The sequence below is a fragment of the Danio rerio genome, chromosome 9 (assembly GCF_052040795.2).
Source record: "Danio rerio strain M-AB ecotype USA chromosome 9, GRCz13ab, whole genome shotgun sequence".
Lineage (NCBI taxonomy): Eukaryota > Metazoa > Chordata > Actinopteri > Cypriniformes > Danionidae > Danio > Danio rerio.
The window spans coordinates 38,325,630-38,342,083 of NC_141029.1; the positions used below are offsets into that span (position 1 = coordinate 38,325,630).

The 16,454-nt window shown below is 34.7% G+C and overlaps 1 protein-coding gene across 4 annotated transcripts in view; it reads left to right on the forward strand.

Moving 5' to 3' along the window:
- lrp1bb (low density lipoprotein receptor-related protein 1Bb) overlaps positions 1 to 16,454 on the forward strand; it is a 631,192-nt gene that overhangs the window by 413,663 nt on the left and 201,075 nt on the right. For all 4 annotated transcript variants that reach the window (XM_087268160.1, XM_087268163.1, XM_087268161.1 and 1 more), the window contains 2 exons: positions 4,572 to 4,736; positions 7,190 to 7,434. In XM_087268160.1, the coding sequence (XP_087124286.1) occupies positions 4,572 to 4,736; positions 7,190 to 7,434 (410 nt within the window). The remainder of the gene's footprint in view (positions 1 to 4,571; positions 4,737 to 7,189; positions 7,435 to 16,454) is intronic.

Here is a 16,454-nt window from a genome sequence, read left to right on the forward strand (position 1 = left end):
TTTCATTTTTTGGCTTATTTTTATTATTTATTTTATTTTACTTTAATTTATTTTGCTTGCTTTTTTGTGAAATATAAATGCATATAAGTATTAGATTATAAATAAATATAATATTATATTTTTTATAAATATTTAAAAAATTGTATGTATTTTTATAATTTTTTAATTATTAATTTTATTTTAGTTTACTTTAATTTGTTTTCCGTGCTTTTTGTGGATTTAAAAATAAATGTATATAATTTAATTATTATTACATTATAAATAATATGATACATAATATAATATTATATATGTTACAAATATTTAAAAAATTATATCTATTTTATTAGAATTTCAATTTTATTTAATTTATTTTTCTTGCTTTTTGTGGTTTTTAAAATAAATACATATAATTAAATAATATTATATTATAAATAATACTGTTAATAAATAAATCTGTTACAAATATTAACAAATTATATCTATTGTATTTAATAATGTATTTATTAATTCATTTATTTTATTTTTTATTTATTTATTTATTTATTTTTAGGTAACTCACTCTGGCCTCTTCCATACATATTTATTACACTGTTCCTTTTGGTGGCCCATTTTTGTTGTACCATTGCACAAAAGCTCAAATAATAACCACATAAATCATCATTATTATAAGTCTTTTTTAAAAATCCTTTATTTTAATCAATTTGTTGTTGTATCTCTAACTGTGGCTTATGTTTGCCTGTTTTGTACAGCGGAAACAATTCGTCCAAATGCTGTGAGCAACCCATTGAGTAGAAATATGGCATCTCCACAGTCCAACGAGAGCTCATATTGGTGCTCAGTAGGATGGCATACTGTAAATTATTTCACTGAAAGCTGAAAAGAACAATTAGGGACAATATTCAAGGAGTGATTTCACACTCAGCAGCGTAGCACATATTAAAAAAGAAGAAAATTCATTACATAGTTATTCTGAAAATGCCCTGTGCAGACGATGTCATGGAGAGGTGTGTTGAAAATGTAGTTCTGAAGGGATTAGCTGTCTTTGTAATTAGCAACTCTTTTATTCATTGAAAGCTTGGTTTAATGACTGTGTGCCACTGGCCAATTAATTGGCCTTCTGAATAGAAGGCGGCAACATCCTTGAAGCAAAATTCTTCTGAAGCCTTTTTGTATGTTTTTTGCTTGCCTTCCATGCTCCTCAAACATTTGGCTGACAGTTTAATTGTTTTTGATGCCTGATGCAGGAACACGATCACACATTTTATTGGCATATTAGTTTGATTCAAGAATTAAGAATTTTATAATCCCGATAATACCCCCAGAATGTGCCACCCCAGAGAACTACTAAACTAGTGAAAATTAACCTTCATGTTTGATATTGATTTCCTCTTCAAGAAAACACATTTATTATTTCAGTTAATCTCATATTTTTGCTTGGGCTTTGTAATGAAGACAGTATATTATGTGTACACAACTGTATTTAAATGAAATATGTTAGATGAGTGCTTTCAAATCTGTTCCACATTCAGAATGGTTAATTTTAAACCGACTAATGAATAAATATCTACCCAATATTATATATTTTTTTAAAGTTGGAGTCAAGTTAGGGCCAACTGAAAAAAATAAATAAATAAATACAATTAATTATAATGATTATACAAAAATAAATAAATTAATTAAAAATAATAATAATAATAATAATAATAAATTATTATTATTATTATCATCATTCATTTATTTATTTATTTTGTACAATCATTATAATTAAAAAATATTTAAAAATTATAAATAATTGGGGAATAAATTGAGCGAAATAAAATAAAAATAAATGTATAAATTATATATGTAGAACTTGTTACTAAATAATATTTGTTTTAAGATGCATGATTTATTTTCTATTTTATTAATGTTTTATGTTATTTTATTTGTATTTTTTTTATTTTTATTTAATTTATTTGATTTTATTTTACCATTGTGGTCATTAAAAATAGGATGTGACCTACAATATTTGACCCTAAATGTAGCTGTCAAATTTCTTATTGCTACTCTAGTGTAAAAACTGGACGTGCATTGGTTTCTGTCTTAACATTTAACATTAAATGGAGTCATTCCCTGTGATATACCTGTCATGTTTTAAAGCAGATTTAAAAGTATGCGTCTCAGTAGTTTAGTGTTCACATTAGTAAACAGTCGAAATGACAGCCTGAAATGAAAGTTGCGATAGTGAAAAAGCCTCACAAAAAATATCTACAAATATTTAATTTGAAAGCCTAAAAGAGACGTTGCAAAATGTTAAATAGCCTCAGTAAATTTCATTTCATTTCATTTTATTTCATTTAATTTAAAATACAATATTAAAAAAGGATGGGATTTTGTCCATTAGGAATTGACTGTATCCTTTTGGCTTTTGGTCCATCTCATGTAAGTCATAAGCTGCCTCACCCTTTGCATCAGTAAACACATTAAACAAGATGTTGCAGTTATTATTATCAAACATTACAGAGACAAATTAATTAATAAATGAATGTGTCTATGTGCTGGTTTCAACAGTCAAAATGACAAACAATGTTTCCTCCATGTCGCATCCTTTCTTCTCCTTTTCCATCATCACATAGCAAATCAAAAATGCTTTTATTTTAAATAAACTCCATATACAATTATATTTCATTACAGGGTTAGGGTGAAGGGTAGATGTAGGGAGGAAGTGATTGTCCCAGTAAAGCAGCATTCATTTAACACAGTAAATATTCTTATTTATGTTTAGTATGGTGTTTTTACATCCTATTTTATAATGTATGCTTTTAAACTGAGGTGCAGATATCTGACACTGTGACCAGTATAACATGTCAAATAAAACAATACTGCAGTAGATATTATCGTTCTTTTCATTTTTTATTGCTTTCCTGTTTGGTTGTAAGCCATATAACAAAGGTTTGTTCATTCAATAGTGCATCACACTGAGCACCTGGAAGCAATGAAATCTGAAAGCAAGTGGTCACAAGAGAAACATTTCAACACGTTAACACTGGAACTAGCAGAATTCTATTACGTCTACAATGGTCATAGCGGCCATTCTGACCGTTCACATTAGATATCATATTGTCAAGTCATTTTTACATTTGTAGCTCCTATTGAGATTATTGAGTTAGGCTTTGAATGTTTGTCATCATGTATCGTGATGTCATTACTCTAAAAATATAATTTTTTGGTAATATATGCTGGAATTTTTACTAGACCGCCTGCAAAGGTGTGTACATTACTTTATCCAGCAAGGAAGAGAGAGTTTTATTTTTATTTATTTTTTTTTTTTCTGTGAAAATGTTGCTTTAAAATACTCTGAAAGGAAAGGTCTGAAGTTTTCTAGCAAAAATTTTGTTAGCAGAAAGTTATGTTTTTTTGTTAGTGGAAAGTTGCTAGGCAGCAAAGGCACATGTATTCAATAGCCAAAGAACAAGTAACAGACAATGAAATGCATGCACTTAGTTTGACCATTATGACCATTCTGGAAATACTCAGAGCTCTTTTGTGTTTGTAATTTTAATTAAATGACAAAGTTAGAATAAAATATAAACTCTTATAAGAAACGTCAGGGCGCTATAGTCATATGGGTTTCATTTAAAACTAAAATAAGGAATTAAATTGTTAATGTTAGGGTTAGAGTTACAATACTTAGCGTTACCGCTGTAACCTAAGTATGGAGGTCGCTGGTTAAGAACCCAACTTTTCTGTGTGGAATTTGCATTTTCTTCTCATATGCTTCTCTGGGTGTTCTTGTTTCCTGTAGACATAGGTTGATTGGATAAAGTACAATTGGCCGTAGTATGTAAAAATGTTGTGTATGAATGTGTGTGTGGGTCCCACCCAGCAACCAATTGTGTGTTTAATAGTCGTCTAATAGACATCGAAACATAGACAACTTGGCTAAAATAAGGTTAAACTTGGGCTGTCAGTAAAACTCTAATAGACATTTAAGAATAGCCCAAACTAGACTTGTCATCAGATTAGACAGACTACATTAAACAGATTAGATTTCCTCAGACAGCCCGAATTTAATCTTGTTTTAGCTAAGCTTGTTTTAGATTAGCTTGTTTTTAGCTAATCTTGTTTAGACGTCTATTAGACAATTATTATTATTATATTATATTATTGTTATATTATTATATTTTTAATACAAAAAAAATGCTTCCTGGGTAGTTAATGTTAGAGTTATTCCACACATAATATTGGGTTGTGGCTGGAAGGGCATTAAAACATATGCCAGAGTAATGGGCAGTTCAATCTGCTGTGGCGACCCCTGATAAAACAGGAACTAGTTAAGGAAATAGCAAAATTGAAGAAAAAGAAAAAAAAACTGTCAAAAGACTGCCTCAGTAGTTGACTCTTGTATTAATGTGTTTAATCATTAATTCAGCTTGGCTTTTGTAATTGGTTCACTGAAAATGATTGTTAGCACCAGGTGGAAACAGTAAAAGGTATGTTTTAGATGTGTTTACTGTGTTTTATTTGAAATGTATTACTTTGGTTTAGAATTGGTCATATAGTGCTTGAAGAATAGTTCATAATCGTGAATTGTTTTTCTTTACATATAGCATTCTTTTCTGGACTGACTGGGATGCCACTTTTCCTCGGATCGAGGCGACGTCCATGAGTGGAAGTGGAAGACATGTTGTGTACAAGGACATGGAGATCGGAGCATGGCCTAATGGTCTCACCCTGGACCATCAGGAGAGGAGAATAGTGTGGACAGATGCTCGGTAGGAGCAATTAAAAAAAATAAACAGTAAAACATTATACATTGGTTTACATCACAAGATTTTTTCCAGTCTCAGGGCTTTATTTTAACAATCAAGGTGCGAAGTCTAAAGCGCACGCCGCAGAAACATAAAAGGTGTTTCCAAATCCACTTTTGCTATTTTAAGGATGGAAAAATATGCTTTGCACCCTGGCGCATGGTCTAACCAAGTGTGCTGCAAGCCTGCGTTTGAGTGAAGGTCTCGGCCGTTAGATCGCCCCCTGGGGGCTGGCTGCAGTACAAGTCATAAAGCCCGCCTCCTCCGTGTTAATGAAGGAGACTTGAGCCCAAATAAAAAAAAATATTACACTTGCAATAAAATGTCCCGAAAGATGGTTCTGGTCGATTAAGGCACTGGTTATTGTGCTGAAATAGGTGCAGATCTTCATTTTTGTAAACAGTTTGTTTTTAGCAGTAATTTAATGCTGGGCGTGTCATCGTGATTGACAGCTGTGATTGACAGTTTCTCAAAGCAGCGCGTCTGAGCTTCGGCAGGAGACTGAAGTGTTATTACTCGATTTCTGTGTTATTTCACCATGACAAAATGAGTTCAGCAATAAACTATAGTTTCTGACATACATGATCCTGGTGGAACACTGTTTATTCGCTAAGGTCAGGGCTTTTTTCGGGCTTTATTAGTTTGCTGATTCACGCCTAACCACCCAGATAGCAAAATACACTCGGACCAGTTCGGCTAGATTCTCGCCAGACTGACTACCTCTGCTGGACTTACTCCGGATGCCTGGACTCACTGCCCGATTCCAGCCCGAGTCAATCGAGCCAGATGCGGCGGCCGAGCGAGCCGGCGCTGCCGCATGCGAGCCGGAATCAGCCCGCGACGCCGCGAGTAGGTTATGCGCTGCGGCCCGGAGCTGGCGCGATTGAATATATAAAACTCGCATATTTGTTAACGTTATTACATCCATTTGTGTTGATATGAGATATGGTTGATTTTACATAAAGCGTTTGGTTGGAAGCTCGACTCCGCTCATTTTCGCAGCTCCTCCTCTGGCTCCATCAGACAGTCCTTCTGCGCATGTCAAGGCTCCAATTTCAGCAGTCTTTTGCGTCAGTTTGTGCCCGTCAAGCAAGCGTTTTGCCCTCAAGGCGTTCAATGGGAAAAGGGGCTGTCGCGTCGTCCATATTTTTTACAGTCATTGGGTCTAACAGTGTTGTGCTTATTCTCTTTATGAGTTATGGATGTGTTTTGAGCATAACATGCATTAAATCAGTCTTATCTCTTATTCCCTTGAAGAGTCAGTTGCGTCGCACCATGGTTTTACATGGCAAACTTTGTAAGTGGAAAAACTGAACACTTCACTAGCGAGAAAACAGTTAAAAAGACTATCTGCAGTGCAAGGGTAAAGAACAAGCCTCCTCCATTCGGCCTTTTTACTTTCTTTTTACTTTACTATTTACTTCACTCCTTTACTTTCGTGGATAAGGAAACTGTGATGTACGCACTCCACTGAAGACATCCATTAGCCGAAATAAGTACGCTTTTTAGGCCTGCATAGGCACATAACTAACGCTCTCTGCACTGGAATTTTAACCAAGTTTTATTTGGTCAATGGTGCTGGTTATTTCAGTTCCTCAAAACAGCAACACACCAACAATGTACTTTAACACACCTCTTTTTTAGACCGGAACACCCATGAGTCCACAAAGTGGCACAAATGGATTTGCAGTTTAAACAACATTGTGCAAAACGTGAAAATTAGGGTTGCACTGGTCTGGAAATAGCAACAAATCTTGCCAAATACGTCTTGTTTCTTATTACGCTGAGTGTATGATAGATAGTGTTTTGACATACCACAAAAGCTATGTTGTCACAGAATTACATGACAGTTAACAGATTATAATAAGCGTACAGTTATTGGTAAAAAGTAAAATAGTATTTTCTCACAAAACCTTTTTAGCTCTCAGCTGTAAAAAAAAATTTAAAGAAGCAATAGATTTTGTTTCACATGACAAGATTGTTTCAGTCATAATGTTTTGGCATAAAACAAAAGCTATGCTGTTTCAGAATTACGAAGAAATTGCAGTAAACATAGAATAAACATGTAGTTTTGAAATAGAAAACTCAAACTGTATTTTCTCATATGAATATTTTTTTCAGCTTTCAAAAAAAAAATCCTAATTGTTTACACAATAGATTCGATGTTTTATAAATGATTATTAGTGTTTTTGCACTGTTTTTAAACCTACAGTTATGAACAAAATGGAGTATTATGAAATGATTGCTATAAAAAAGCAATGGCATGAGCATGGTTCCTGTTTTTGTGAAAAACAAACCAACAAACAAACAAAAAACTGCTCATACCTTCAGGATCTCCCAGGGGAAGTTGTCATCTTTGTAGCATCTTGCTGATTTGTGCATGTGTCATCTCACCTCATGTTTGTCTTTCCCTTCAGCTCAGATGCGATATATTCAGCCCTGTATGATGGCAGCGGGGTCATCGAGATCCTCAGGGGCCATGAGTACCTGTCGCACCCATTCGCTGTGTCTCTGTTTGGAGGTGGCGTGTACTGGACAGACTGGAGGACCAACACTTTAGCCAGAGCGAATAAATGGACAGGCCACAATGTCACTGTGATCCAAAAGACAAGCGCACAGCCGTTTGATCTAGAGATTTACCATCCTAGCCGACAACCTCAAGGTGAGCTTCTAAATGTATATACTTATTAATTAAAGGAACTATATTTCTAAGTTTGAACAGAATAAAGTTATCTGGTATGTTTTAACGAACACTGAATGTTTGTAGAATTAGCATTCCCTTTTAAAATTTGAAATTGTTTTAGTGTGGTGTTTTAAGTGAAGGATACACAGAAGGCCACATTCTCATTCAATGACGTCTTTAAACAGGGTCTGCAACATTGTGGAAGGGTTGATCATTTCAATTTAATCAAATCAAAAATCAAACACTTACTAAAAATAAGCATATAATATATAGTTTACATAATTGTATTTTATATATTTTATACATTATTTTATATATTAATTTCTAAATTTTTTTCTAATATTTATTTTTATTTTTACATAATTGTATGTATTTTATATTTTTTACACATAATTACATATTATTTTATAATTTTTTTTCTATTATAGATTTTTATTTTTACATAATGTATTTTTATATTTTTATACATTATTTTATATATTATTTTATACATTTTTTTTTACATAATTATATGTATTTTATATATTTTATACATCATTTTACATATTATTTTATTATTTAAAAATTCCAAATTAATTTTTACCTACATCATGTCATTTGACTATTAACCCTCTGGGCTCTGATGTGTTTTGGGGCCTGCAGATATTCTCACATACCATGACATATTTGGGGTTTTCTTTTGTTTGTTTGTTTTTTTGTTTGTTTGTTTTCATTTGCTTATAAACATATAGCCTAAGTGGCTAAAGCCTAAGAACACTATAAACAGCACAACCTAGACTACAATAATATGTTAGCAACATTTATGTACATGATTGTGTTTTTGAAAAGGAAACATTTATGTGTGGTTAGGCAAGGCAAGTTTATTTATATAGCACATTTCATACATAATAGTTATTTAAAGTGATTTACATGAGCAAAAATCAAATAAAAGTATGCATAATAAAAACAACAAAGAATGAAAAGGATTAAAAACTGAATAAAATGTGTTAAAATTAATTAAAAAAATAAAAAGAAAAGAAAATCAGTACCATCTGTCAGATGTAGCACAGTGCTCATTCAGTAAAGGTGCAGCTAAACATGTTTTGTAAGTTTTTATTTGATTGTGCCAAATGTTGGAGCACGTCTGATAATTTCTGTAAGCTGATTCCAGCAGCGGAGGACGTAGTATCTGAAAGTGAATTTCACCCCCTTTAAATTAACTCTTGGAATTTCTTACTTTCTTAATCTGAGTGATCTGTTATGTTTGTATTCAGTGAGCATATCTGGAATGTATTGATGTCCTAGGCCATTCAGCGATTTATAGACAAGTAATAATACTTCAAAATCTATTCTAAATGTGTAAAGACCTGAGGACAGGTGTGATGTGCTCTAATATTCAGGTTCTGGTAAGAATCCTGACAGCAGTGTTCTGGATAAGCTGCAACTCTCTGACTGTCTGACAGCGAAGAGTCCATCACAGTAATCCACCCTGCTGCTGATAAAAGCATGAACAAGTTTCTTTAAATACTTACTGGAAACAAAGCATCTATCTCTTGCAATGTTTTTGAGATGATAGCATGCTGATTATTTAATTACTGCTTTTGGCATGACTACTTAAACTTAGATCTGAACCCGAGTCACATCAACATTATTAAGGGAAAAACAAACATTTTGAAGTCACTGAAATAACATACCGAATATTTATTTACAAGGCTTTTGAGAACTGGATCTTCTAGCCTGCTGGTTGTTTTATTTGCTTCAAAATGATGTGAAAATCATCTTGTTTGCTTGCTTACAGAAATCAAAGAATAATTACACTGTTGTATATTTCAGCGTCACACTGAGTGTTTTGCTTGAACTAACCAGACTAACCTTGTTGCCATGGTAATAGCTTCTGTTTATTATACTGTACATAAAACAGGCATCACTGTTTGCTTGAATGTAATTTCTGAGGGTGTCTAAGCATGAAATCTGAAGAATCTCACCCTCTCTGATGCTGATGAGCCACATGTTCTGTCAGAGCGTTTAAACCTCTCCTCTTTTCTGTTAGCGATTTCACAATACATTTTATGAAACCACATCCCAGCAAGCTTTGCAGTTTTGACATCCACCTAACATGCTTAGCTGCACGTTATTGTATAAAATGAATATGATCCGCCTATGCTGGAGTTTTAGTTGGACAGACAGAGACATTTTCCTGCATGCTCTGTGGGGCGAGGATTCATTTGAGCCGAATCCCGCTGATCATTCATTTCTTCTGCCAATCTGGAAGCCCAAACGGCTCTGTTTGAGAGCAGCAGAATAATTGAAAAAGGGGGTCATGCAGAGCGTAAGCAGGCCTGACGTGGACTCAAGATGTGCTCTTTCCTCAACCCAAATTAATTTTAATTGTTTCATGGTACAGTGTCATGCAGAGCTTTGTAGCTAGCAAGGGCAGCAGATTATCTTCTGGTGAACAGACAGTGGCCGCTTGCGTCTTTGAAGGAAAATGCAAGGAAAACATCAGGGAAAGATGAATTGTGATGGCTTTTTCTTTTTAGTAGGCAGATTAAAATAGCCTTTTATTGTTTATAGGTTGTTGTTGTTGTTGTTATTACTGTATTTTTCAGAATTTAGGAATCCGAAACATACTCATATTTGTTTTTATGATTTATATAAAACAATTAACGCAAACACATGATGCTAATTGAGAGTTCAATGTTTAAAGTAAGGGTTATTTATTATTACTGCCACTAATAGATTAAAACAGATATATTTATATAGATGCTTTTATTAATGTTTTATACTTGGTATGCTGTTATGTTATGAATTCATTTTAATACTTAAAGTATTTTTAGATATGCTTATTTAACTAATGTTAACATCTAGAATCTTTTTGCAAGATTTATTTAGTCGGTTTTTCTCTCTAAGATTATAAATAGCCTTTTATTATGATGTAAATCTCACACGACCCATTATTTTTTTACTTTTACTCATATCATTCATTCATTCATTTATTTATTCATTCATTCATTCATTCATTCATTCATTCATTTATTTATTCATTCATTCATTCATTCATTTTCTTTTCGGCTTAGTCGAGGAATGTTCTGGAAGAGATCTTGAATGATCAAAATCCGATAATCCAAGTTCATTAGTTTTCTTTTTGGCTTAGTGCCTTTTATCAATCTAGGGTGGTCACAGCAGAACAAACCGCCAACTTATTCAGCATATTTTTATGCAGCTGATGCCGTTCCAGCCACAACCCATCATTGGGAAACTTGCATACACATACACACTCATACACTACAATCAATTTTAGCATACCCAATTCACATCTTTGGACACCCGGAGGAAACCCTCCCGAACACAGGGAGAACATGCAAACTCCCCACAGAAATGCCAACTGACCCAGCCGGGGATCGAACCAGTGACCATGTTGCTGTGAGGTGAATGTGCTACACTGCGCCACCACGTCACCTTTACTTATATCTTATTCATAAAATTCAATTTTCGTGCTGGGTAAAAATTTATACTCATATGCGATTTTAGGATTGATATAAAACAATTGCATTTGAAAAACAAAAACACATGCATTTGAAGTGATGCTAATTGAGATTTAATGTTTATAATGTGTTGTTTATAATTATAGTCACTTATTAATATATTAATAAACTTATATTATTATAGTACATATGTTTGTTTCTTACTCTGTAAGCTGTTATGCTATGATTTTTTTTAAAGAATTCAAACGTATTTTTAGACTTTCTTATCAAATGCTTTCAACTAATGTTAACAGCTAAAATATTTTTTTATGAATTTTATTCATTTATTTATTTTTTTTGTTGGATTTTCGCTGATTATACATAACCATTCATTTATTTCCTTTGGCTTAGTCACTTATTGATCAGGGGTTTCCACAGCTGAATAAATCAACAACTGTTCCGGCATATGTTTTACGCAGCAGATGCACTTCCAGCTGCAACCCAATACTGGAAAACACCCTGTGATTTTTGCATTCTCACACTTGTGGGGGAAACCGGAGCACCCGGAGGAAACCCACATGAACACGGGGAGAACATGCAAACTCCACACAGAAATGCCAGCTGACCCAGCCGGGGCTCGAACAAGCTACCTTCCTGCTGTGAGGCAATAGTGCTACCCACTGAGCCACTGTGCTGCAAATAACCTTTCATTATAATGGTTTTTTTTTTTTGTCTTTAATATGCTGATGTTAATTTTATGATTTATATAAAACAATTAACACAAAAAACACACACACACATGCATTTATATTGATAATGAGAGTTTAATGTTTATAGTAAGTGTTGTTTATAATTACTGTCACTTATTAATATAGTAAAAAACATATTATTATAGATGCTTATATGATTGTTTTATACTGTGTAAGTTAATATGTTATGATTTTTTAAAAAAGATTTTTAAATTATTTTTAGAAATGCTTATTAAACTAACGTTACCTGCTAAAATCTTTTTACACGATTTTTTGTTGGATTTTTGCTTATTATAAATACACATTCATTCATTTATTTTCTTTCGGCTTAGTCCTTATTCATCAGGGGTTGCCACAGCGGAATGAACTGCCAACTATTCTAACATGTTTTATGCAGTGGATGCACTCCAGCTGCAACCCAATAGTGGGAAACATCCATAAAGTCTTGCATTCACACACACGTACACACACGCTTTTACACTACAGCCAATTTACTTTATTCAATTCATCTACACCGCATGTCTTTGATCTAAGGCTGGGCAGTTTGGCCTAAAATCAAAATCTTGATTATTGAACATTTTAATTCAATTACGATTATGAATTATTTATTTATTTATTTTATGTTTTTTCTCTAATAGTTTTCTGACATGTTTTGTATACTACCAAACCGCCCAATCTTAAAGCTTGTGCTACATGTCGTTCCGACATTACCCCCTTTTACACAGTGATAAAAGTAAATATGCGGAAAATTTCCAGGACGACTATTGGGGCTATTGTTTTGAGAGGTGCACAGGCATGTGAAGGCTGCGCCGGACTTTATGCGTGCACTTGGCAGAAGTATATCAAAATAATACAATAAGTATAAATCATCTTGTAATAAATATAAATTAGCTTCAACAGAGCTGAGTCACGTGACTCCCCAAATGATATGAAAGTCATTTAAAAAATTGACCCTAAAAAAATTTGACTGATTATAGGTTCTGAATGTCGGAATGACTGTGTGAGAAACTGGAGTACCCCAAGAATACCCATGCCAACATGGGAAGAACATGCAAACACCACACAGAAATGGCCCAGCTGGGGTTCGAACCAGCAACCTACTGTACTTGCTGTGAGGCAACAGTGCTAACCACTGAGCCATTTTGCTCAGTGAATCTTTTTAGACTCTTTTTGTTAGATTAAGTTTGTCGGTTTTTCTCTCTAAGATTATAAATAACATTTCATTATCTCACACGACCCATTTTTTCTTTACTCTTACTCATCTCGTATTCATAAAATTCCATTTTTGTGCTGGGTAAAGCATGTTAACAGAAGTTGCTGAAATCACCAAGTGTGCCAAGTGTCCAGATGTCCAAAAATGTCGCCTCCTGCGAGTGTTCATCAGCCGAAATAATCTGATTTGCATCATTTCAGCCGGACCCAAGACTGCAGGGAGCCCTGCCAAAACGGCTCATGTCTCCTGCCACAGCACCGGCAGCCGGGTGACTGTTTTACACCGATAAGTGTCGACAAATTATGCTGCATTGCCAGAGAAGCCAATAAGTACAGCTAATCCAATTTTTAAAAAGCCCATGGGAAGGTCTGGCTATTAAAGGTGTCCAAATTCTGGGCTCTGGCCCTCTTACAGTCTATGGCAATTGCGTTTATGTTTGGTCCCTGCAGTTTTGGCAGGGGAGTGGTGGACTATGGAGAGTCCGTAGGGAGTGAGAAAGAGGCTACGCTAACTAGCCTAATGGGCTAAAGCTATAGCTGTTAGCCGCTTCATTGTTAATGCATTATGTGTGAAAGTACTGAGGGTTGAGTTTCGAGAGATCGACACCAGTTTGGAGGGCTCCCATTAATAGTGCCTGTGTGGCCCGCTGTGTTGTAAGCACTTTTCCAGCACATTGCTGACAGGCAAACCACTTTAAAATTACTAGTGGAGTTTGCAGGCGGGGTGTATCCTTTCCTATTCGGGTAAAGCTGAAGCAGTGAAAATACAAATTATACTCCGCACCCACTTTACATAAAGCAACGTTAAGGTAAAGTCAGATTGATGTGGGCTTTTATGAAATCTGTGACTGATTTATGACTTGGAACAAATCAGTACATCCAAATCAAGTGTCTCTGTCGCGAGTCAAGTGCACTCGCGCTGTTTATACAGCATTTATTCAAACAGCCATTTTTTCCCCCGTAGACCAGCTGAATGTATAATTAATTCTATGGGATCCTAGCCTATAATTTAGTCACTTGAAATTATTTGTTATTTTCACTTGCAAAAATATGCTTGGTACATAAGTGAAATGGGTTCAACATCGGAAAGAAATAATGGGCCTATATTCAAACTCCCACTGGATCAATTATTTACAAGATGCAACTGCTTGCGGAGTTAATTGCATGTAGTTGCTCTGGGTTCATGGAAGGGTTAAAGTCTGCTGACAACAGGCGGTAGTCTTCTATGATGGCAGAAGAAAAAAAACGTACAACGTGCTAACAACAAGTATAATATATGTGCACTACCATTTTAAAGTTTCATCATATTTTTTTATATCATAATAATTTTGATAATACTAGTTTAAGTAGCTCAGTTCTTATGGTGACTTATTACATGCCTATTGGCTGTTTATTTGTACTGTTTATATGATCTTTTTCCTACATCCCAAATCCTATTCAATACCTAACCCCAGCTACTAACCTACCATAAGCACTCTTCATAAGGAGCGAATTAGGAGGTAAAATCATAGTTATTGGTTTGATAATAATGAGAACTGTATCTTGACTTAAAGAGAGACCTTAAATTTTGAAGACGTTAAAATTTTAGCTTTCAGAAGATAAACAGTTGTTTCGATGAGTGACATATCAAGGGATGTCTTCTGTAAATAATGGTCAAATACACTCACTGGCCACTTTATTAGGTACATCCGTCCAGGTGCTCAATTAATCACATGGCAGCATCTCAATGCATTTAATCATGTAGACATTCTGATGCAGATTAAACTTAGCATTAGAATGGGGAAAAAAAGGTCATTTAAGTGACTTTGACATGGCATGGTTGTTGGTGCCAGAGTAACTGGTCTTGAGTATTTGAAAAAACTGCTGGACTTCTGGGATTTTCATGCACAACATTATCTAGGGTTTACAGAGAATGGTCTAAAAAGGAGAAAATATCTAGTGAGTGGCAGTTTTGTTCTGTTGCAAGTGCCTTGTGGGTGGTGAGAGGACCAGACTGGTTCAAGCTGATAGAAACGCAACAGTAAATCAAATAATCGCTCGTCCAACCTTGAGGCGGATGGGCTACAGCAGCAGAAGACCACTCCGGTTGCCACTCTTATCAGCTAAGAACAGGAAACTGAGGCTACATTTTGCACAGGCTCACCAAAATTGAACAATAGAAGATTGGAAAAATGTTGCCCTATCTGATGAGTCTCGATTTCTGCCACGACATTCGCATGGTAGGGTCAGAATTTGGCATCAACAACATGAAAGCATGGATCCATCCTGATTGACATGTGGTGGAGCGGGAGATTCGCATCATGGTTGTGTACCTTACAAATCTGCAGTAACTGCGTAATGCTAGCATGTCAACATGGACCAACATTTCTGAGGAACATTTCCAGTCCCTTCTCTAATCTATTCTCAGTTCTGAAGGCAAAAAGGGGTCCAACCCGGTACTAGTAAAGTGTTCCTAATAAAGTGGCCAGTAAGTGTAAATGATAGTAATTACATAGGAACTTTTTTATTTTATTTTAAGGTACAATTCTCGCTATTAATAAACCATTACCAATGACCTTTTATAAATTCTAATTTGCTGCTACTTGTTAGTAACAGAGAGAGGGATAACCCTGTCATCCTCATTTCAGCTGTTGTTTTGAGTATGTCTTCTCAAGACAGATCTGTACCATCAGAGCAGCACAAGAAAGAACTGGAGCTTAATGGAGTATTCGTGTCAGTGGCCTTCTGGTCATGATGTGTCTGCTCAGCTTTAGCTTCTGTTGAAATATAGTAGCCTCTTTACATAGAGTCACACAGAAGGTCTGTAGTGTCAAGAACCACTGTGAGCAGAAGACATGAGCTGTCAGCACTCCAGCTCTTCCTTTTATCCTTGAATTAGAAGATGAATGTTGTCACTCTGATACAGGAATCTTTTTTTTTTAAGCCACCATTTTTATTTAACACTGGAACTACCAGAACTTCCATAACTACTAATGTCCATAGCAGTCATTCTGACCATTCATATGCGACATTACATTCATTTAAGATATTTAGTTACATTCAAAGCTTCGATTGTAATTTTAGAATTAAGCTTTAAATGTCTGTCATTATATTTGTGTTTTTTTGTAATATATCCAAAAATTATGTACAAGTCTAGACAGCCAAGGTACATACCGCTATGTATTGCAAGTAGGAGAGCAAAGCTTTTTTACTGCAGTAAAATGTTGTTTTGAAAGGCATGTCTGAAATAAAAGCATGTTTTTGCTATGAGAAAGTTATGTTTTTGTTAGCAGAATATTGCTAGGCAACAGAGGCACGCATAATCAAAGTCACAGGAAAAAATTGCAGACGCTGAAAGGCATGCGGCCAATATTTGACCTTTATGGCCACTCAAGTTAGAAATACTCTTTTTTTTTTTGTTTAGTCATTTTTTTACAATAACTATTTTAGAATAAAATATACACACATAGCTAGTGTACTGGGTTTTATGTGGTATATGGGTTTTATTCTAACACCATTATTAAGACTCAATCCCAATTCTCCCTCTAAGACCTTTTCTAAGCTGCCTCCCCCATACCTGCACTTCAGTTCAGGGAAGAAGATGTGCGCCAGGACT